Source organism: Colobus angolensis, unplaced genomic scaffold (genome assembly GCF_000951035.1).
Source record: "Colobus angolensis palliatus isolate OR3802 unplaced genomic scaffold, Cang.pa_1.0 Scaffold117, whole genome shotgun sequence".
In the NCBI taxonomy this organism is placed as follows: Eukaryota; Metazoa; Chordata; class Mammalia; order Primates; family Cercopithecidae; genus Colobus; species Colobus angolensis.
In genome coordinates, this window is record NW_012112808.1 from 166774 (window position 1) to 191455 (window position 24682).

The 24682-nt window shown below is 38.1% G+C and overlaps 2 protein-coding genes across 4 annotated transcripts in view; one reads left to right on the plus strand and one right to left on the minus strand.

Moving 5' to 3' along the window:
• The window catches only part of ESF1 (ESF1, nucleolar pre-rRNA processing protein, homolog (S. cerevisiae)), a 69424-nt gene extending 46327 nt beyond the window's left edge, over nucleotides 1-23097 (minus strand). The window contains exons 1-8 of one of the 3 annotated variants that reach the window (XM_011962540.1): nucleotides 22989-23097; nucleotides 20656-21338; nucleotides 14144-14538; nucleotides 13124-13237; nucleotides 10841-10941; nucleotides 9671-9823; nucleotides 7644-7758; nucleotides 4603-4750 (exon numbers count right to left, since the gene is read on the minus strand). In XM_011962540.1, the coding sequence (XP_011817930.1) occupies nucleotides 4603-4750; nucleotides 7644-7758; nucleotides 9671-9823; nucleotides 10841-10941; nucleotides 13124-13237; nucleotides 14144-14538; nucleotides 20656-21295 (1666 nt within the window). In that variant the 5' untranslated portion in view covers nucleotides 21296-21338; nucleotides 22989-23097. Of the gene's footprint in view, nucleotides 1-4602; nucleotides 4751-7643; nucleotides 7759-9670; nucleotides 9824-10840; nucleotides 10942-13123; nucleotides 13238-14143; nucleotides 14539-20655; nucleotides 21339-21709; nucleotides 22134-22928 lie in introns of those variants that run through there. The other 2 variants (XM_011962547.1, XM_011962555.1) reach the window with 2 other exon arrangements.
• NDUFAF5 (NADH dehydrogenase (ubiquinone) complex I, assembly factor 5) overlaps nucleotides 23061-24682 on the plus strand; it is a 40764-nt gene continuing 39142 nt past the window's right edge. Inside the window, exon 1 of the mRNA XM_011963536.1 lies at nucleotides 23061-23403. Coding sequence (XP_011818926.1) covers nucleotides 23182-23403 — 222 coding nt within the window. The 5' untranslated portion in view covers nucleotides 23061-23181. The remainder of the gene's footprint in view (nucleotides 23404-24682) is intronic.

The following is a 24682-nucleotide window of genomic DNA, read 5'->3' on the forward strand; positions in this document are numbered from 1 at the left end:
TCTGCCTCCCGGGTTTACGCCATTCTCCTGCCTCAGCCTCCCAAGTAGCTGGGACTACAGACGCCCGCCACCTCGCCCGGCTAGTTTTTTGTATTTTTAGTAGAGACGGGGTTTCACCGTGTTAGCCAGGATGGTCTCGATCTCCTGACCTTGTGATCCGCCCGTCTCAGCCTCCCAAAGTGCTGGGATTACAGGCTTGAGCCACCGCGCCCGGCTGTATCCCGTAATTCAATGGATAAAACATCAGGAACACATTAACAAATGGCAAAGTATTTCTTTCTATTAAAAGCTTACTTCTGAAAACATAATTAGAAGCAAGCTCCTTCCAGGTTGAAATTTTACTGGTAAGTCTCTGATGGCTTACTTTAAACTGATTTTTTTCCAGTACTGAAATTTTGCATTCTGAAGCTCTAAAATGTGGGGTAGGTCATGTAGCTCTGTTTTTTCCCAATTGAAGGACACTAGTTTGTGAAAGCCTTAATACTGTATCAGGAGTGAAAAAATAATAATTCTAACAGTAAGCCACCCTGCTATGCTCTCTTATAAACAATAACCAGAAACATTCAGTAGCTTTAAGGCATTCAAATATGCTGATGTATCTATGAGAGGTACAAAATTACAGATTATAGTAAATTTGTAATCAATTAAAATACAGAAGAAAAATACATGCTTTAAAAAAAACTTGGTGTATCTCAAACAAAAAGCCATTATTTATTAAATTTCTTTTTTTTTTTTTTTTTGAGATGGAGTCTTGCTCTGTCGCCCAGGCTGGAGTGCAGTGGCACAATCTCAGCTCACTGCAAGCTCCGCCTCTCAGGTTCACACCATTCTCCTGCCTCAGCCTCCCGAGTAGGTGGGACTACAGGCGTCCGTCACCACGCCGGGGTAATTTTTTTGTATTTTTAGTACAGTGGGGTTTCACCGTGTTAACCAGCATGGTCTCCATCTCCTGACCTCATGATCCACCCGCCTCGGCCTCCCAAAGTGTTGGGATTACAGGCGTGAGCCGCCACGCCCAGCCTATTTATTAAAGATTTCAGAAATAAAAATACAAGATACAAGGTACATAATTTCAGTCTTTCCAACCATAAGCCTGGTACTATTAGATCCTCATTTCACAGCTATGGAAGAAAGATATAGGGGCTTTAGTAAATCTAACCTATGTACAGTGAAGTTAGGAACTGAAACCAGCAGAGCCCAAGCTCTTAATAAGAATGTATTAACAAATTATTGCTTATGTATTCACAATATTAGCTGCCCTCATGTCAAAAATGTCATTTTAAAATTTAGTCCGGTTTTCCCAAAACAGAAATCTACTTGAACAACTTGTATCCAATCTTCACAAGTATACATAAACAGTTATCTTTTTTCCTTTATTTTACAGCTGATGTGAAGAAAAACTATTCAGAATTTTCAGAAAAGTTCTAAATGCCCATATAGGCATACAAATAAAAAAGAAATACTGATAAATCATTATGTCTTTCTCCATATCTATGAGGAGAAAAGACATAGACAGAGGATAATTGAAGAAATGACTCAGATGTTCTGTGAACAATAAAAAAATAAAATGGTCATCCAGTTATTTGGAACGCCAAAAAAAATTAACAAGCATCTGCCACTAAGGCCTTAAAAAAAATGTGAGGCCCTTTGCGCCCAACTTAACTCTCATTGCAAATACACATTTGCAAAGAGTATTAAATACTTAAGCAGTTATGTGGTTGTATTAATATGAGATGTCTGAACAAAGAAACCAGAATGATTAAACATGACTTTCCATACTGTTAAAGAGTAGTATTTTATGAAAAGCTTAGAAAAATGAAGCACTGTCTTCAGGAATCTAAAACAGTGATAGACCAATCACGGGATCTCGGAAACTCAAGGTTTAACCGCACTATGGTCATACTAAAGAAACATTTTAGGATTTATTTAATTTGACATTTAGGCTATAAAAATAATACACATACAAAAGGAAAACAAAAAAGCTATGAAAAATGTTAAGCCACAAATTAGAGAATATTCATTCTTGCTAATTTAAAATACTTATATCTACGTTTAATATTTATGGGTTCTTCACTTTCTGTCAGCATTAAATCTCTTACTTATAATTGTTCATGATTGGGAATTCTTCTATTAGATAAGAAGAATGAAGACGTGAAGGTATTAGGCAGATAGTATCAACCAAAAGTTGACATGAAATTACAACCAGGCAACCAATTTCCAGAGACAGATCAAATACAGGGAGAAAAAGGGTTTTGTGGCTTTATTTCCACAAAGTGAGCTATTTTAAGCAAAGAGCATATATATTTAAAAGTACAGCTGATTCTTGAACAATATGGAGGTTAGAGGTGCTAACTCCAGGCACAGTAGAAAATCCACATGTATCTTTTGATTCTCCCAAAACTTAACTAATAATCTACTGTGCAGTGGAAGCCTTACAAATAATACAGTCAGTTAACACATATTTTGTATATGTATTATACACTGTATTCTTATAATAAACTAGAGAAAATAAATGGTACTAAGAAAATCGTAAGGAAGAGAAATATATTTCCTATGCATTACATGGAAGTGGATCATTGTAAAGGCCTTCATCCTCATTGTCATCATCACACTGGGTAGGCTAAGGAGGAGCAGGAAGAGGGGCTGGCCTTATAGTTTCATGGGTGCCAATCGCAGAGGAAAATCCATGTAGAAGTGAACCCACACAGTTCAAACCCGTGTTGTTCAAGAGTCAATTGTACACCATTAATCATTTCAAGCATTTAAAAGAAAAAAAAAAAAGGCCAGGAGTAGAGGCTCATGCCTATAATCCCAGCACTTTGGGAAGCTGAGACAGGTTGATCGCTTGAGGTCAGGAGTTTGAGACCAGCCTGGCCAACATGGTGAAACCCCATCTCTACTAAAAATACAAAAATTACCCAGGCATGGTGGCAAGCACCCACAGTCCCAGCTACTCAGGAGGCTGAGCCAGGAGAATCGCTTGAACCCAGGAGGAAGAGGTTACAGTGAGCCCAGATTGTACCGCTGCACTCCAGCCTGGGTGACACAGCAGTACTCAAAAAACAAAAACAACTTGAATAAAGACAAAGATAATTTGAGGACTTCTTAATAGCAAGCTAAGTACTTCAGACTAACTCTTTCACTGAAGACATTAAGTTGGAATTAAGTTGGATTAAATATTTTATAAAGCTTCAAAGAGGTTAAAAAAAGAAAAGTTTCAAAGAACTGTCAAGTTAGAGAAGACTTACTATGTCAAAAACAAGAAGGGAATATTAGAGGGATGACTCCAGGGTTAAAGACCTGTTTTGCTCTGAGATCATTTCCTGTTTCCTGATGCACAGAACAAAGAGCCATGAAACTCAACTGTGGTTTTAGCAGCCTTTCAGAACCAAGAAGACAAAAGTTAAAGGCCAAACAAAAGAGTGAATTTCAATTAGTACCTTGATATTAAGCAGCCACCCAGAGGGATATACTCCCAGGGATATGGTCAATTTGAAGTAAACCAGCCCTCATACAGACTTTAATCACCTGCAGAAGCCAGAGAACCTAAGTCTTAACATTTGGAGAAATGTGGTTCTAAACCAACCAAAGTAAATTATTCTCTGATCAAAGATACCCTAACTTCAAATATCAAAGTAACACACAAAGTTCACTAGGCACACAAGTATACAAGAGAGAAATACCTTGTAAAATAAGACACCAACCTGAAAATACATGAAATATTAAAACTATCAGAGACTGAGTAAAAAACATAAAAAGTAGTGTTTCTGACTTGAAATATAGCCAAATACAACCTCCGTAAGTAAAAAATGTAACAACCAAGATTAAGAACTCAATGGAGAGGTCTATCAGCAGATTTAACACTGTTGAAAAGACAATTGGTGATCTGGAAGATTGGTCAGAAGAAAATATCCAGAACGCAGTACAGAGACAACAGATTAAAAACATAAAGGTAGAGATAGGCAAGATATAATGACGAGCTCTAACATGTATTTAGTTGATGTCCTAAAAGGATAAAGAAACAACATCTGAAAACATAATGGCTGAGAATATTCCAAAACTGAAGAAAGATACCACTCCACAAATAAATAAAACCCAACAACAAACCTCAAGCTCCATAAACAAAAAGAAATCTACTCTTATACTTACCATAGTAAAATTGCAGAAAGACAAAAAGAAAGAGAAAACTTTAAAAGCAGTCAAAGGAATAATTATAGAAACAGAGAGTCTACTTTTTAACTAGTTGAAAACATGGACTGTAAAAATATTTAATCAATCTAAATGATGCTCTTATTTTTAAAAAGGCAAATGGGTGGGGGGGTGCCTAAAAGATTGTTTTACTGGTTTACTAGGAAACTGTGCAACCACATGCATTAGGACAAGTCTAGAAGGCCATGCTTGGTTAGGTTGGGACTTTAAACAAAATGTTTATAGTTAAAGAAATTCAAGCAAAGAAAAGATATTGTTTTTAAATCAATCACTATCTACAGATATATATAATACTGTGCATGTGAGCATATTTGCAGACAGAATTTGGCCTTCCCTGTAAAGCTACTGCCAAAGACCTATGTCCATTAATGGTCACTAAAAGATTAACAATACCTTGTAGCTCCTCTTCTGTCTCCTCTTCGTCTTCACTAGAGGAAGCTAAGTAGGCTTGAAAATCCATGTCCAAAAGCTCCTCCTTTTTAAACTTCCTGTTGAGCATTGTAATTCTTTCATGATCAGTTTCATCCCAAGTGATTTCCACCTTTCACCAACGAATAAGAAAAAATAACACACAAAAATGGAAATGTCAACTCAAACTTTTTAAAGAATATATACTATTAACCTGGATGTTTAACAGTAAGTTAGAAGCTAAGACACATTAAAACAAATACATGAATGATATGATTAATAAATAGTATTCTATTTGTGAAAAGGGAACCATTCCTATTAATTTGTACCTTCTCCCAATTCTCTGCTATCTACAGGATACTCCATTATTGGCAGTAAAAACTAACCAGTGTATAAATGAATTACGGCGAAAAAAAACTAAGAAAATGTACTGGTAAAAAAGTCAACATTATGGGCCAGGCATGATGGCTCACACTTGTAATCCCACCACTTTGGGAGGCCAAGGTGGGTGGATTACCTGAGGTGAGGAGTTTGAGACCAGCCTGGCCAACATGGTGAAACCCCATCTCTACTAAAAACACCACAAATTAGCCGGGCGTGGTGGCGGGTGCCTGTAATCCCAGCTACTTAGGAAGGCTGAGACAGGAGAATCAGGAGGCCTGTAATCCCAGCTACTCAGGAGGCAGAGGTTGCAGTGAGTTGAGATCACGCCATTGCACTCCAGCCTGGGCAACAAGAGCAAAACTCCATCTCAAAAAAAAAAAAAAGTTTACATTATGAATTAGTGAAAACATGTTTTTCAACTGGAGTTCTAAGATTTCAGGAGATCTGCAAACTATATGAAATCTGTTAAAAAAACAACACAAACTCAGTGGGGTCCATTTAAAAAAAAAGATTAAGAACCACTGATGAGAAAAGCATCTATTAGTTGGAAATAGCTTAAACCTCCATGATACATGGATTCATCTAGGACATGACTGATGTGGTGATGACTGGCTCCTGTCCTCTATATAGCCCCTATTCTCATATAAGGCCCTGCTAGATATTTTATCTTCATCATAGGATAGATCCCATGTCCTTGGTTTTTGTTTATTCCCCTCAGGCCAATCTCCCCAGACAAGGATAGCAAGAGACAGCAATTAATCGAGATCCTTAAAATCACTGCCACCTGTCTCAGAAATTCCAGCCAGTCATAGGATTCAGAAATGATCCCTATTCTGATAATTAAGCCTGAGCAGATAACCACCAAACCACTGCTGGCACTAGGACAGATGTTGATGATACAGCCAGGACCCAGGAACTCTACACTGGCTGGCTGGACACGCTGGCCCTGATCATTATTTTGGTCCTGAAAATAACATGACTTTAATTTCATGCGACTGAATTTTTTAGACTTTGCTTACTATGTAATGGTAGAGTTTTACTACACCCAGTAACTAATCAATGCCATAGAGTGCCCACCACAGCACAGCAGGTGACAGATACAGCTATTCTCTCTGCTACCAGTCCCTCCTCAGAGAAGCCTGGTGATTTATCACACAGGAAAAGCAGAGGGAAGCTAGTGGGGCTATTGTAGAGTACAGCTGTGAACAGAAGGGTTATTGGAAGAAAGAAAAGGGAGAAGGGAGGCCAAGGCAGGTGGATCACCAGAGATCAGAAGTTTGAGATCGGCCTGACTAACATGGTTAAACCCTGTCTCTACTAAATATACAAAATTAGCTGGGCGTGGTGGCGTGCCCCTGTAATACCAGCTACTTGGGAGGCTGAGACAGGAAAATCACTTGAACCTGGGAGGCGGAGGTTGCAGTGAGCCAGGATTGTGCCACTGTACTCCAGCCTGGGTGACAGAGTGAGACTCAGTCTCCAAAAAAAGAAAAGAAAAGGGAGAAGGAGCCAGGCACAGTGGCTCACACTTGTAATCCCAGCACTTTGGGAGGCAGAGTGGGGAGGATCACCTGAGCTCAGGAGTTCAAGATCAGCCTGGCCAAGATGGTGAAACCCAGTTTCTACTAAAAATACAAAAATTAGCCAGGTGTGGTGGTGCACACCTGTAATCCCAGCTACTGGGGAGGCTGAGGCAGGAGAATCACTTGAACCCAGGAGGCAGAGGTTGCGGTGAGCTGAGATCGTGCCACTGCACTCCAGCCTGGGCGACAGAGCAAGACTCTGTATTTAAAAAAAAAAAAGAAAAGGGAGAAGGTAGTCACCTAAGTAATAAACTATTTCAATAGACAAAAACCTTTTGGCTATTTGTTACAAAGCATTAATGTGATATCTATTATACCTTAATTATTCCACATCAATTCTTTTTACAGTTTTGAATCATATCTGCAGAAAAAGGTACTCCTATTTTAAATCTTCACTAGTTTTGTTTAACTGTGCTGCGAGGTAATTTATTATCCACTTCCCCTTATTCCCTAGGATATTAATAACTGATGTATTAGAGTGTATAGGAAAGACAGAAGAGTGTATAGGAAAGACAGAAAAGAAAAAAGAAACATCAGCACGTAACTGATACAGGCTTAAACGCATAACAAGAATCTGAAAATAGGTTCACAGATATGGTAGATGCAGACACACTTGTGTCTCATTTCTATCTGTACCCATACATTTAAATTTTGAATACTTTGAGGCTGGGAGCAGTAGCTCATGACACCTGTAATCCAAGCACTTTGGGAGGCCAAGGCAGGAGGATCACTTGAGGTCAGGAGTTTTGACACCAGCCTGGTCAATATGACGAAACCCTGTCCCTAGTAAAAATACAAAAATTAGCCAGGTGTAGTGGTGCACACCTGTAAACCCAGCTACTTGGGCAGCTGAGGCACGAGAATCGCTTCATCCTGTGAGGCAGAGGTTGCAGTAATCATATCACTGTACTCCAGCCTGGGTGAGAGAGCGAGACTCTGTCTCAAGAAAAAATAATAACAAAAAATTAACACTTTCCATTTTTAAAGATGCTATAATATACAAACTATCTTCATAAAGCAATAGAGTCTGGCTACATATTTTTTAAAGTTAAGAAATACCGTTGATGTTCCCATTGCAGCAGATGTGAAATATTTTGGTTTATATGCTGTTAAATCCACTTCTGAGGCTATATCCTTAGGCTCATCATCAAAAGTAATATCATCTGGTATAAACCTAAGAAGTAAAGAAAAAAAATTTATTTAAACATACACTGCAGTGATAAACAACCATACATATAACTTTCTTTTTTTTTTTTTGAGACGGAGTCTCGCTCTGTCGCCCAGGCTGGAGTGCAGTGGCCGGATCTCAGCTCACTGCAAGCTCCGCCTCCCGGGTTCACGCCATTCTCCTGCCTCAGCCTCCCGAGTAGCTGGGATTACAGGCGCCCGCGACCTCGCCCGGCTAGTTTTTTTGTATTTTTTAGTAGAGACGGGGTTTCACCGTATTAGCCAGGATGGTCTCGATCTCCTGACCTTGTGATCCGCCCGTCTCGGCCTCCCAAAGTGCTGGGATTACAGGCTTGAGCCACCGCGCCCGGCCCATACATATAACTTTCTAAAAGACACACGTTTAAGAGACAATGTTAGACATAACCTCTGTGTATTTCTTAATGAATTCATCTTTGTATAAATTTCTGAAATTCGTAAGCTATAACTCTATAATTCCTCTAAATTTAAAAGAATGCTGTATAGATAGAAATCCTGCATTAGGAGTCAATTAATGAGTCAGGTGCAAGCACATGTGGGTCCCTCACGTTTCTTTTTTTTTTTTTTTTTGAGACGGAGTCTCGCTCTGTGGCCCAGGCTGGAGTGCAGTGGCCCGATCTCAGCTCACTGCAAGCTCTGCCTCCTGGGTTTACGCCATTCTCCTGCCTCAGCCTCCCAAGTAGCTGGGACTACAGGCACCCGCCACCACGCCCGGCTACTTTTTTGTATTTTTTTTTTTTTAGTAGACACGGGGTTTCATTGTGTTATCCAGGATGGTCTTGATCTCCTGACCTCGTGATCCGCCCGTCTCGGCCTTCCAAAGTGCTGGGATTACAGGCTTGAGCCACCGCACCCGGCCCCCTCATGTTTCAAAAAGATCCAGACTTGACAGCGCAGTCACTGACTACATGTTTTTGTTGTTGTTTTTAGAGAGGGGGTCTTGCTCCATCACCCAGGTTGGAGGGCCATGGCATAATCATGGCTCACTGAAGTCTCAACGGCCTAGGCTCAAGCAATCCTCTACAGGCGTGTGCCAACATGCCTGGCTAATTTTTACTTTTAAAATTTTTTGTAGAGACAGGGTCTCACTATGTTGCCCAGGCTGGTCTTGAACTCCTGGGCTCAAGCGATCTTCCTGCTTAGGCCTCCCAAAGTGCTGGGATTACAGGCATGAGCTACTATGCCCAGTTGGCTATATCGCATTTTAAAGATCAAATATAATTATTAAAGGGTAAGCATTGTGAATACAAAGTATCATATACATGAGGTGCCACTGAAAACAAGTGAAAGCTTAAGGCTGATTCTTAGAATTTTCTAATTGTACATTTAGTCATTTACATTTAGAGCAGTGTTGTCCAACAGAACTTTCTGTGACAAGGGCAATGTTCTGTATCTGCTCTGTCCAAAATGTAACAATTAATTATTTGAAATATGGCTATGCAACTGATTTTTAAATTTTATTTAACTAAAATAACCAAATATGACTAGTGGCTACTATACTGGATAGCATGGATCTAGAGATAACAGTCTGTTAGCAAATTCCCCTGCCCCTTCCTCCATGCATTTTTTAAAGTTAACTTTATTTGGTTCCTCGCTCTAAAAAAGCAGTTGCAAGGAAATATCATTGTGTAGGGTACACCATCTTAAAAACAGAGCCAATATGTCTGAAAGGAAAAAGATGTGGGGATGATTCATACATAATACTTTGGCATTTTCTTGTCTTCTTTCTTAGGAGTGATGTTCCATGCAATAGAGTTAACCCAAAAGCAAAAAAAATCATTTTAGAATATAAAACAGAGATCACTACCAGTTCAAACATTTTACTTCTTATAATCATGTTGTACTAAAAGACTAAATTGGTAATACATACACTGGATTACCTTAGATCTATGAAAGAACAACTACTTTCAAATTCCAGGCCATCACAATCCTCATATATTTTACTAGCTGTTTCCGGAGAATCACAGTCTACTACTGCATAATAGTACTTCAGTCGTTTGAATTGATAATCTCTCAATTTTTCTCTAGAGGTCCTAAAGTGGGAAAAACTAATTAAGCATACTTATACAGAAACACAAACATTTCCCTTTAAAAAATAAATGTAATTCTTTCAAGAAAAACATATTATAAGCTGGCCTTCATACCAAGCCATCTTTCCTTCATGACTTTGTCTTTATAAACATTAAATACTTAAGCTCAACTTATTATTCTCACAAGGTACAAGTATTTGGATTGGAATATGGTATCTAGGAAAGGAGCATGTGGGAATTATATGTGCTTATCTATAATTTAACTCAGAATAGTTATTTCATTTTGCTATCACATACCACTTTCTCAAGTAAAACCAATGAAGATAATTCTATTATAAAACGTTAGCAAGGCATTAGCTACAAAGACGTTCCTGATCTTGCAAAATATTTAAGAGTCTGTAAGTTTAATTTTGCTTAACTACAACACACTCCTTTTTTTTTTTTTAAGTTCCACACAAAGCATTGATACATTCTTTGAAGATCTTCATCTGCTCTCTTCTGTCATTAAATCTATTTAACCCTCATTTTTATTATGTGTAAATATAGCTCCACCTAGTGGCTTAAAAACTATCTTAAATTATTTTCTATATTGCACCATGATGATAAAAAAAGGTTTTATCATTCTTTCACTTTTCTATTCGATTCTCAAATAAGAAAAATCATATAATTTGAAAGCAAACAGAGCTTCAATGATGTCTCAAAAAAAAAAAGCAAAACGTACTAATTCAGAGCAACAAGGCTGAAAGAATTCAAAAGAACTCCAAATCAGTTTAATCATGAAATGTTTTCCAAAAACCGCAATAATTATTTTCATGAATACAGAAATATAAATATACACAAACAAAAATCTTCTTGGAATAATGTACCATTTTTAACAGACTTTAAATCTGTTTTGCAACCTGTTTTAACCATGAATGGCACAAGTATAAACTTTAGTTTTAACTATCAAGATGACCAGAATTCTGAACTAACAACATGAATTTATCAGGTTTAGTTTTATTTTCTATAGTGATTTAATACCAGTCCTTTTCTGGGGCATCTTCAGGAATACTTAATAGCTCTACTGGTCCTTGAACTTGCTCTTCCTTCATCCTCTCCTTTCCAAACTCTGAAGGATATATCTAAACAGAAAAAATAGGATCAATGTAATTTGTACATTCCTTTACACAAATATCTAGACCTGTCGAGGTCAGGAACTCTAAAAGTCACAACTTGACTCAATGAAAACAGCAAGGGTGACTCACTTCCAAATCCACTATAGGAAGCTAGAGCATCCTGAGAAATTTTCTTTAAAAATAGATCACTTTGGCTGGAGACTAACAGATACGAGGCTTGGAAAACAAATGGTTCCAAGACCCAAAGGAAAAATTAACAGCAAAACAAGACGCTAAGCTCAAGGAAATCTGAATATAAACACACACATGAAAAGTGAGCAAATTAAATAGTTTACATGAAATACAGAAAAATAAACATATAATGAAAATCAATTTTGTAATAACCAACTTATCTCTGTCATACCATTTACCCAGTGCTTTCTTTTAAAGAAATAGAACAGAACTGATGACAACCTTATACAGATTAGGTATAGTCTCAATATAAGAAAAAGGATTCACTCTCACCAGGTGTGGTATTTTCTAAAATCTTGCCTACTTTGAGAGTCAAAAAATAATTGTAGTTATGACATCGCTTTGATACTACTGGGCTTAATACACATTTGTTAATGAATACATGCTTTTTTTAACTGTCTGAAATACGCAACTTATCAACAAGATGATCCAAGTTTTTCTTACTAACTTTAATTGTATATACATACACAATAGGTTTAATACATAAGTTTATAATATATATATAGTCACATCTTTTGATTCTTTTTTTTCCTCTTTTCTAAGTCTAGAAATTCTTACTATCACCTAAAACACAGGTTTTAAAAATTGTTTCTTTGGCTTGACTTTTAATTTTTTTCCTTTGCTTCATCTAGAGTTTCGTTGGGGCTATCAGGAGGTAAAGATCTGAATCAAGTTCTCTATCCAATGACTTGTTCATTTGTCCAAATATTCAAGCAGCCTATTTTGATCTAAGTTATCATATAAACTCTATTCTGTTCTACCAATTTGTCCCATTTTTACTCAAACCTGTCAACCCCCATAGCATCATAGAATGTTTAGATATTGTAACTTGTAGGGTGAATTTTTATACTTGATCTTAGCCAAAAGGCTGAGAAGCGACAGGGTGAGTTTTTATATTAACATGATTTCTCAAAACTTCATTAGCTACTCTTAATTTGTTTATTCTTTTAGATGATTATTGGTATCCTTTTTCTTAACTTTGACTTGAACTGGGATTTTGATCAAAATTACACTAAAACTGTAGACATAACATCTTTAAATATTTAAACAGTAATACAGGTTGAGCATCCCAAATCCCAAATCCAAAATTCCAAACTTTTTGACTGTCAACACGAGGTTCAAAGGAAATGCTCACTGGAGCATTTTAGATTTCGGAACTGGACGCTCAACCAGTAAGTATATATAATGCAATTTTATTTCAAAATCTGAAATTCAAAACACTTCTGATCCCAAGCATTTTGGATAAGGAAGACTCAATCTCTAACAATGATTGAGGGCAGGACTATTTCAGGCACTGCACTAAATACTTAGTGTGAGCTCCTTTATACGCAATCCTTACAACCACCAATACTATTGTTATATATCCACTTGGATATATTAGAAAGATGTAAACATATTTGAGAGATTAATTAAATGTCCAGGATCACATAACACTTTACGAGAATCGAGATTTGAACCCAGTTTGTCATAATGCAAAGCCTGGATTCTTAATCATCAGGTTGGCTTGAAATAAGGTGTCTCCAAATCTATGTAAGTTTTTCAAATTTATCAAGTGTTACAGTTTACTTCACATAGATCATTTGTGTTTATTAAGGTAATTTCCAAGTACTTTATATGGTTTTGTTTCTAGTATAGATTTTTTTTTTCCTTAATTGGCCAGTGTTAGCAATAACGAATGCAATTTATTTTTAAAAACAGTTCTTATACTCTGTCCTTTTACTAAGCTTTTATTTCTTTGGGTTTTTAATGTGTAAACAAGCATATAACCTATCAATAATAATAATTTCACCTCTTCCTTTTTAACAGTTATACCTGTTACATAAGTTTCACATTCAATTGTATTGGACAACTTCCACATTATTTTCCTAAAAATGAAAACTCTGGCAAAAAAAAAAAAAAATCAGATTTAACTTAAAATGCCTAGAAACATTTACTTCCAAATGAAATGAATTCTCACCTTGATGGAAAATATAACACCTCCTTTAGGTTTAAATGAATTGAACAGAGCCAGCAAATCTTTTGCCTTTAATCTATCCCAGTCCATGTTACAAACTGCTAATCGACGTGTAATCTGAGAAATGAGAATTAAATAGTACATAATCCGTATCATTCTCAATACTTGAAAGATAAAGATTCTAAAAACATAATAAATTCTGTTCCCTATGCTCTGAAATTAACAGTACAGTAGTTATCTAAGTGTAATTCAGTATATAAAAGAGAACTTCAAATGAGTCAAACAATAGTAAAACCGTAACAGATAAGCACTTTCTCTTACCTGCTTCTTGTTAAATCAGAACATGATCATGAGCTGATTTTTTTTTTTTTTTTTTTATTTGAGACGGAGTCTCGCTCTGTCACCCGGGCTGGAGTGCAGTGGCCGGATCTCAGCTCACTGCAAGCTCCGCCTCCCGGTTTTACACCATTCTCCTGCCTCAGCCTCCCGAGTAGCTGGGATTACAGGTGCTGCCACCTCGCCCGGCTAGTTTTTTGTATTTTTTAGTAGAGACAGGGTTTCACCGTGTTAGCCAGGATGGTCTCGATCTCCTGACCTCGTGATCTGCCCGTCTCGGCCTCCCAAAGTGCTGGGATTACAGGCTTGAGCCACCGCACCCGGCGAGCTGATTTTTTAACTACCAAGTTTGTTAAGTTATTTTGCCATGCATGCATGAGTAAGGAAGTTGAGTATGTCACCCTGCAACATTTCTATTAGGTGCCATACAAACAGACATATAAACTACTAGCCAAAACAAGTATTAAAAATTTCATGAAACTTTTAATTATTCATGTAGTGCTTCTTCCTTATCTGCTTGGACATCTTCTAGTTCACATAATTATATTCCATATCAAATTTTAATCAGAATCATCAAGAATACTATTACCAATAAGCTTTTCCCACTTAATGACACCAATTCTACCACCCATAAAAGCTCCCTGTACTGTGTTTTTCACAAATAATCTTGTTTATTCAAAAGGTTACCTCATCAGCACGAGGAGCATCTTTATCTAATTCTCTCCAAGCATGCTCAAAACCAGATTCTTCTGGAAACAAATCTGCCATATCATCTTCATCTTCAGAACTAGTTTCTATATTTCCTTTACCCCTTGCTAGATCAGGGCCACTGTCACTTTCATCATCATCCTCATTATCCTCATCTTCATCCTCCTCTTCATCTTCATCCTCTTCATCTTCATCTTCACTTCCATCATCATCATCACCTGAAGCTCTACCAACACCTATAATTTCTCTTGCAGATTCTTCATCACTTCCACTAACACTTTCTGAATCTTCCTCCAGAGCATCTTTGTCAAACATTTCAACATCTGTCAAGTTTTCATAACCATCACTGTCTCTTGTGATTATAGGTGGAACCACTGCAAAATATTAAAGGGGAAAGAAATTAAGAAAAGATATACACTGAATTAAACTGAATCCAAATTATTTTGATATCAAATCCAGTAAAAATATGATTTCTATGAAACACAGTAAAGGCAAATATAAATTCAGTAAATGCTTAGTCAATTTTTATGATAGAAATCCTAACCATAACTTCCATGAAACAGAGTAAAGGAAAATACAAATTCAGTAGACACTTAACCAAGTTATTTAACAGAAATCCTAACACATGCTCCCATCATGCAAGTAGATCCAGACATTCATTCAATACTTAACAGTGTGTCTCCTATGTGCTAAGTGCTCAATATACGATAGTTGGCAAAAGAGAAGCAAACAGTGCTCTCAGTGAAACTTCTAGCTGAGCGAAAAGAATACATAAATAGATGTTAAATAAAATCAATACAAATAGATGTTAAATAAAATCAATACACAGAAAAAGTTAAAATCACAACTAAGATATTCAAGAAAGAATGTTTTCAAAGGGGATATAACAGGGTCCCTAAGTGAGTGATAACTGAGCTGTTACTTGAAGGATGAAGAGGATTAAACAGTCAAAAGTTACACTAATAGATGGAAATTTGTTTAAAACAGCAAGGAAGGTACCTGCAAAAATCTGCCAATAGGAAAAAACCAACAATCATATCCAGATCACAGATAGCACAGAATCAAGTAACAAATGGAAATGAAGAGTTAAGCAGAGGCCAAGCTATCTAAAAACCATATAGAGAGCTTGGATTTTTTCCTAAAAGCACTGGGAAGATACTGCTGTTTTCAAAAAACAGGATGTCATCTTCTTTTGGATATTGTCATCTTCAGACTTGCATATTGAGGAGATCACCTTGACTGGGGAAAGTGAAGAACAGATGTGAATATAGCAAAGGTAGTACAGTACACACGGCAAAAAACGAAGGTAGCACTAAGTTGGGTGGCAGTATGTATGCAGAGAAGTACATGGATCTCAGAGTCAGTTAGGAAGTGAAACCGATAATAATTACCGACTGGAGATTTGATATGGGGAATGAGAATTTTGGAAGTGTCAAAGATAAGTCATAGCTTCTTAGCTTTCAGAGCCAGCTAGCTAAGAAGATGGATAGATGAAAAGGGAACACTGGATTTGAACTAGTTTGTTTGGTGAAGGGAAATCATGAGCTCAGTTTTGAATATGTTGAATATGAAGTGCCACTCAGTCATCCAAAAGAAAGGATCAATAATAAGAGTATACAGCTTAGAGAAGTCTGGGTTGGAGATCAGTGACTCATTCATATGTAGTTGACAACAGAAGCTGTGATGTGGATGAGATCACCCATAAAGACAGAGAAATAATATTTACAACTTTTCTGCCAGGTCTTGAACTTTGTAATCAACTGTAATGATTAGCAATACACCAAGATTAAAAGGCTGTTTTTGCTTAAGTTGGAAATTTTAGTCCTCACAGCTCGGAAAGGGCTCATTTCCTACTTCTAAAGCAATCACAAACTTCTGTCTACTGGGTGTGCAGATAGATATATCTTATACGTTTTATTCATCTTTACATTGGAGCTTATGTTTCTGCTTACAAGCTCTAAGTTTGGAGAATTAAGAATGAAATTGGAACTAAGTTTCTCTTGGTCCTATAATCTTACAATAATCATTCATTGAGCAAGTATTTATTATCTACTACATACAAAGAATTGAACTAGGATAAGGGAAAAGAGAGATTTGTAACATGATCTCATGCTCTTGATGGATTCATAAATAAAAGGTAACCGTTTACTGATTTATAAACCTATCTTCTCAATCACCATACGGTGAGAAACATCTAAATTTGTCTGCAAAGAAGTATTTATAAAAAGTCTTCACAAAGATACAATTTGACCTAAGACTAACTGAATGAAAAGGTTTTTGGTTAGAAGGAAAAGCAGGAAATGGGCTTTCATGTTACCAACACAAGGAAGCAGGGGTTAATAAAAAAATAACTAGCCAATAGAAGTGAAAAACGCCAAAATGAAGGCATTGTCACAGGCTGTGTATGAGATCAGAAAAACACAACATTGAAAGTTACGAGGTAAGCAGAATTCACTTTTAAGCAACGAGCTTAGAAATAACATCTTACAGACCCAGTCTATCTAATATTGCAATATTTCTCAATTGTCAATCATTATATCATTTTCATGATTGTTAAATATCATTTATATATTTTTAATAGAATTTTCTAAAAATTAGCTTTGTTCTAAACAATATTCCTGAAGTCACAGAAGTGATGGGGTAATTACATTGTTTTCTAAGATACTGACATAGTACATAACTATTAATATTTTAAAAGTTTGAGTATCATCAAAAATCTTCTCACTTATGACAATGGTATACATACCATGCTTTGGGTTGTGTAATAATAAAGTGTTGCATAAGAGACTTAAAGAGGTCTTCCATTTTAATGTTTTTAACAATATCAACTACATTCAGAATATTTGTTCATTCAATAAGTATCTGCAGCTGAGTGCAGTGGCTCATGCCTGTAATCCCATCACATTAGGAGGCCAAAATGGGAGGATCTTGAGCCCAGAAGTTTGAAACAAGCCTGGGCGACATGGCAAAATTCTGTCTCTATAAAAATACAAAAATTAGCTGGGCATGGTGGGGTGCACCTGTAGTCCCAGTGACTCGGAAGGCTTAGGTGGGAGAATCACCCGAACCCAGGAAGTTGAGGCTGCAGTGAGCGGTGATTGCATCACTGCACTCCAGCCTGGGCAGTAGAATGAGACCCTGTCTCCAAAAAACAAAAAAACAAAAAATAAAACCCAAAAAGTATCTGCTTAGAGCCCACAATGTACACAGCCTTGTGCAAGACAATGTGGGGTTACACAAATATAAATAACTGTCTCTACTCCTAGACAGTATTGCTCTAGTAGTGACAGTAAATATTACTACTTATCCAGCAACTTAAAAAAAAAAAAAAACTGCTTTACCATTTTCCTCCAATTATAAACATAATAAATGATCATTAGAAACCAAAAACAATTAGGAAAATATGGTTAATAAATGAAACAAAGGTGACTACTGATTTTTCATTCAAAGATAACTGGTTATTTTAGTATATTACCATATCTCTAAACTTGCTTTCTCCGATTTAAATACTAATTTTTTTAAGTAACTGGTCATATCATTTGTTATTTTGTAACCTATTTTTAAAACTTCATAGATCATAGATGTTTGCATATAACATGTAATCAATCTCTTAATGATCTGTTACCATTTTATTTTTATTTTCATTTTTTGAGACAGGGTCTTGCTCTGTTGCCCAGGCTGGAGTGCAGTGGTGTGATCTTGGCTCACTGCAAGCTCCACCTCCTAGGTTCAAGTGATTCTCGTGCCTCAGCCTCCCAAGTAGCTGGGATTACATCTGTGCACCACCATGCCCAGCTAATTTTTGCATTTTTAGTAGAGACCAGGTTTTGCCATGTTGGCCAGGCTGGTTTCAAACTCCTGACCTCAAGCAATCCACCCACCTCGCACTCCCAAAGTGCTGGGATTATAGATGTGAGCCACCATGCCCAGTCAGTTACCATTTTATTTTAAAAATAATGCTGCAATGCACATTCTTTGCATACACCCAATTATTTATGTAAAACAGATATTTAGGAGTGCAAGTACTGGGCATGAACATTTTACAATGACAAATATCACACTGCCAAGTCCTCACATCACCTTTACTTCATAGCACTTAAACAGTCCCTTGCACACAGTAATTGCTGTAATGATTGATGAATGGATAATGAACAGAAGATTATATACGGAGCTGCATAATCCTTATTCATGAATAATGCCTTTCCTAAACTGTGGAACCAACAAAATTACTGCAAACAACATAGTGGGGTAGAAGGAATCAGAAGACTTGAGTTGCAGCTCCAGATCTCCATGTCCTTACATAAGTCACTTTAACCTTGTTCGCTGATACAGCCTCAAGGCGTTGCTCAAGGTAAGTGAGAAAATTAAATGAGAAAAGATATGTAAAAAGAGTCTGTAAAATCAATCTAAAGGATTATACAGCCATGTTATATTAATTCAGTGCCCCAAATGAAGTGGATCCTAGACTAACTTACCTCACTAACTCAACACCAAATCAACTTTGCTGCTGGTCCCATTCCAATCCTCAGTAACCGGATTCCTATCCCTTCTTCCCACGCCTCATGAGGTCTGCGGCTCACTTATGTAAAATGGGATAACACCACTGACTCCCTAGTCCCTGCTATTCAGAATTCACTCCACTGCCTGATACTTTCTACTTTCCCAGTGTGATATCTGCCTATCGAGACCTCTAGACCTATCAAGACCTCTTGACCTATCAAGACCCCTCCTTAGATCCTGTAATGACAGGTCTGGCTCATTTGAACATCAACTATCAGCAACATCAACACTCAAAATTGCTTGCTGCTGAAGGTGACATAAAATTTTAATAAGTTTAGTAAACACGTAACACAAAACAGAGCCAGCTGTCTCTTACCTAGTTCCAAACGATCATTTCTAGCTGCTACTTATTTTGGCCCTTCAATCAAATGGGACTACTGATCTCTTCTGAACATGCCCAATCACATCTTTGCTCAAAAAGTTCTTTCCATGTAGAACACTGTGGTCCCCAAACTTAAATTTTTCCACACCCCAAAGTAGTGTGTCCCCTGTGAATTTTTCTGATTACCACATCTTGAGTGACTTCTTCCTCCAGATTTCCAAGGCTTTCTGCTAAACATCTTTTATGGCACTTACTACTATTGCACTTTGTATTATGGTTCTGACTTTCTTCTACTTTAGACTTAAATTGTCCAATATGGTAGCCAGTAGTCACATGTGGTAACTGAGCACTTGAAATGCGTTTTGTCTAACTTGACATTAATATGAAAATAGTATGATGTTAGTTTGAAATGAGTAGAAAATATAACGTAAAATACACATTGACTTTTATATTGATTACATATTGAAATAATTTTGATATATTGGGTTACATAAAATATATTATTTAAAAGAATTTTACCTGTTTCATCTTACTTTTTAACGTGGTTACTAGAAAATCCAAAATTATGTATTTCTGCTGGACAATGTTGCTTTAGACAGGGGCCACTGCACAAAGTTAAGCATGCTGTTATCCGCACAAGGGCATTTATTACGGGACAAGAAGGGCTAAAATCAAGGCCATCCTACACTTACCAAGCCATGCACTCTGAAGGGGGCTGTGTCTGCTCAGGGGCAAAAAAATCTGTTGCTTCAAAGGTGCCATCTCTTCACCAAAGTGTGACTCCTGGGAGCTCGGTGTGTCCAGAGAGCATGCCTTTTTCTAATTTGCATAAAGATATCATATAAGCTAGCGACAGCCCTGAGATGGGTGACAATGCCTTACTCATATTCTGTCTGCCACACACTAGTTAATAAGCAGTTGAACAAATTAATGAATGAGTACTCTACTTACCCTCTTATTTTATTTTTGAGATGGAGTCCTACTTACACTATTTATTTTATTTTACTTTTGAGACAGAGTCTCACTCTGTTAGCCAGTCTGGAGTGCAGTGCTACAATCTCAGCTTACTGCAACCTCCACCTCCCAGGTTCAAGCAATTCTCCTGCCTCAGTCTCCCGAATAGCTGGGACTACAGGCGTGTGCCACCATGTATGGCTATTTTTTGTGTTTTGGGTAGAGATGGGGTTTCATCATGTTGGCCAGGTTGGTCTTGAACTCCTGACCTCAAGTGATCTGCCCTCCTTGGCCTCCCAAAGTGCTGGGATTACAGGCATGGGCCACCGTGCCCGGCTTACTTACCCTCTTTAAACACATCTCTTCTTATCATGTAATGACATACAACATCTGTTTAGAGAATATAGTTCTCACTAGGGCTCACTACTAATCAAAATCACTGTTTAACTTCAAGATTCAAATTCTCATGTCTGTCTTCTCGCGCCACATCAAAAATTAATAATCACTGCATATTTCTTTTATAGCTTTGTATTTCCAGATAAGCATTTGACCATTTCATAATAATATGAAAATACTTATGTGTTTACATTTTTGAAAGATCAGTATAAAAATAAATAATGCAACACCTAAGAATCTCTAAGTTTTTCCAATCTACCTGATTGCATTTCTCCTCTTGTCTTAGAACGCTTGGTCCTGGAAGACTTCAAAATTTCAGAGGTGCCCGAGTCTAATGTCCTTCGTTTTTCTTTGAGAGAAGAGTCTGTAGTACGTTGAACAATGTTTTTTTTCTCTTTCGCACTTTTTTGTGTAAATTCTTTGCTATCCTTCTTCGGACTTATGTTTGAATCTACCTTAAATTTACATGAGGTTTTCATTTTTTTAATTCTTTCAGAATTATCTAAATCAGTTTTATTTTTGGAACCTTTTTGATTAGCTTTCTTGGTTTCTTTCTTTTTCTTCTCAACTAGATTTTTTGAATCTATTTCTTTTTTAGTCTGGGTTTCTTTCTTCTTTATTTTCTTTTGATTTGATGCTTTGCTGTCTTCATCAGAGAGATCGGAATCAGAATCTGAAAGGTCATAAAAACGTTTCAAATCCTCTGTAGTGCTATGGTTAATGGGGCGTCCTCTTTTATCCACGGCATAGTTCAACTTGAACTTCTTGTCATGAAACATGGCTCGAAATCTCTTGTCAATTTTGACTTTTCGATCCTTTTCTGGCATTTCCCAAAATCTCGGGTCCTTTGCGACCCGTCTAAACCGCTGGTCATTCATTATTTCTTGTTTCGATGACATTTTAAATTTTTAATCTTGACCAAATGCTTGAAGAAACCAAATACTAAAAAATAAAACAAATGTTTTAATGGTAATAATGGTTAGTACCATAATTAAATGTTTTAAAACACATAAATTCACAATATATTCTCAGTTTAACGTATGTAAAATAAAGGTAACAAGTCTAACTTCATCTCTCCAACTTATTCTGGGTCACATGCAAGAACGCAGAAACATACCAAAATATCGTCTTTCCATTACAGATCATTTACAGAAATAAACTTAAGGCAGACAAAGCAGAATCCCAGGGCTTTATGGAGGGGAACAAATATTTGTCCATTGTTCTCACTTAGAATTTCTATCTGTATACCTGTATGTGTTACTAATTGAAAGTAAACGTAATTAAGATTCCCTAGACTGGGCGAGGTGGCTCACCAGCACTTTGGGAGGCCACGGAGGATCACTTGAGCCCAGAAGTTCAGGACCAGCCTGGGTGACATGGTAAAATCCCACAAGAAATAGAAAAATGAGCCCAGCATGGTGGGCGCCTGTAGTCCCAGCTACTCTGGAGGCTGAGGCAAGAGGATCACTTCCACCCGGGAGGCCTTGGCTAGAGTGAACCTAAGGACACTACAGCACACCAGCTGGGGCAACAGAGCGAGACCCTGTCTACCAAAAAAAAAAGAGTAAGATTCCCTAGTCTCAGTTGGCCTCATTTGTTTCTTCACATTCTGCTCTCATTCTGCTACTCCTTATCTCCTGCTACTGCCAACAGCCTTTAGTTCTATAAGGCTAGCATGCTAACTAAACAGACCAAAATCAACTCAGGTTTAGCTCACAAAGTTCCCTCCTTAAGTCCAATCATCCTTCAAAAGTAATAAAAAGTTTAAAAATAAATAAAACAGTAAACTTGAGTCTCCACGTAAAGTCTCACTCCAGTTAATAAATATCACTTCTTTCTATAATATCTTATCCTACAAGTGATGAAGGCCCAAATGAGTTGATTCCCCCAAAACACACTAGAACATATACATATATATGTATAAATTAATATCGCTCCCTTGTGAATAGTCCCTAATGGTTTAGCATCTCTGCATGGGAATCTTGCAAAGAGCCAAAAGTCGTTATTAAGAGCAAAAAAAAAAAAAAAAAATTATAGGGCAGTATTCCTTATTCAAAAATCAAGTCCTTTAAATTACACTAACCAGGAAAAACTGAAGCTATCGCTGGTGCATTTATACATCTTTCGATTTATTACAGCACTTAACTCTCCGAGCAATCTTACGAGGTACCACCTCAACAAGGAAAAGTAATGTATATATTGTAAATGTTTACAACGAAAGCACTCGTTGTCAGATAATTCGAGAGGGGAAGGCGACTGGACCTCACTTCCGACATGCGCCCACAGCCCCGTACGGCCCACCCTCCCCTTCTGCCAGCTCTCTAATGCGAGCACAAGGCTGGCCCCTGAAGGAGGGTCTCCTTCCCACCTCCCGTACCGCAGGGGGGCAGCTAACAGACTGATTTGAGAAGCGACCCTGAAAAGGATCGATGAAGTCTGAAGAATGAGGCCAAAAAGGCTCAGGAGGAGGGGCAAAACCCCTCGCAGATCCGGAGGAGATCCTGTTGGAGACTAGTTCTTCCCCCGCGCCACACCTACGCCCCCTCAAGCTCTTCAACTCGAGCCCTTCAACTCGAGCTCATCCCCACCTACCGTCTGGAGTCCTTCCCGAGCCTCACATGGGGACCCACACCCACAATCCTCCGCGCGGCGCTCCGCCGTAATGGCAAGCGAAGTAGGCCAAACTACTTGCACGATCCCTCTGTGATCTTCGGAGTACGCGCAAAAGCCGCTCTGGCGCATGCGCACGACAAAAAGGTGCCGGCAATTGGTGTAGCAGCTGGAGATGGTGCGGCCGGCAGGGCTCTGGCGCTTATGTTGGCGACCTTGGGCGGCGAGGGTCTCAGCGGAGAACACTGGCCGTAGGGAAGTCACCTCTGGTGTCTCTCCCCGCGGGAGCACCTCGCTCAGAGCGCTAAATATCTTCGACCGGGATTTGAAAAGGAAACAGAAGAACTGGGCGGCCCGGCAGCCGGAGCCTACGAAGTTTGACTACCTGAAGGAGGAGGTGAGCCCGCGGGGCGGCGGGACGGGCAACGCGGTGGCTTGGTTTCCTTTCCGCGAGCTCCAGCTGGGCCCCGACCTCACCCCACCTCGCCGTCTGACCTTGACTAGCAGCCCTGCCTCTCTCGGCCTGTACTGTAATCACGCAAGGCCTAGCTTCGGATATTTGTAACGTGCTTTCATTCATTTCGGCAACGTCCCTGAGGCCGATAGAGGCCTCCAGTGAAGCTCCAGAGAGGGAGAGTGGGAGAGGAGGTCAGGAGGGTCCAAATCATCAGGGCCTTGAAGGATAGGGACGTGGGGTTTTCTTCTGTATCTGCGCTGTCCAGCCAGTGTGGTAACTGCCGGCCACAGATGTGGCTGTTGAACACTTGAAAGTTGACTAGTCCAATTGAGATGTTGTAAGTGTAAAATACACACGAGTATAGTGACTTAGTATGAAAAAAGGATGTAAAATACCTCATTAATAGCTTTTATATTGATTACATGTTGGCAGTGGTATTTCTGATATATTGGGTTCCATGAAATATATTAAATATAAATTTAAAATTAAATTTCAATTAAAATTTGAAATTAAATTTCTCTCGTTTTTACTTTCTTATGTGGCTACTGGAAAATTTGAAATTACATATGTGGCTCTCATTTTTTGTTAGCACTGCTCTGGGGGAATGTGAAGTTCTTTTTAATCAGTGATCTGATTTATGTTTTAGGAAGAGCAAATTAAGATCTCTGATTTGTCTTGGCTTGTTTGAGAATCCTCTTTCTCCCTGCCCAGATGGGCCAAAGACTGAGGGTTTCTACTCTCAGGACATGCATTCCCAAGTTCAGGCCTCAGTAAATTTTTATTCAGGAGTGGAACAAAATTGGAGTCAAGTATAATGCAACAGTTACTGAACGCCTAGCTTGAGCAGAGCTCTTTGCAAGCAGAGGTGTGATCAGATGATTGATAGGGTGTCTGTTTCTCAGGAAGTCTTAGAGAGGCTGGTAATGTCTAGTATAGGTAGGAAGTTTACTACCAATAAATTTTCTGGATCCCATTTGTAAGGCAGGGTGCACCTACTACACTGCTGATGTCATGTACTTAGAAGATGTGTGCTCGTAGCCCTTTCTCCTCCAAAAAAAATACCTGGATTACAACTTGATTGAGGCCTTGCCAATTTGTGGGACTAGAACAAATAAGATAAAGTATATGAAGAGTTCTTTTTATAATAAACATAGGGTGTTCATATTAGGAATGATGTACAAAGTGGACTCCTGGGAAAAAACATCTATACTCCCTTCTC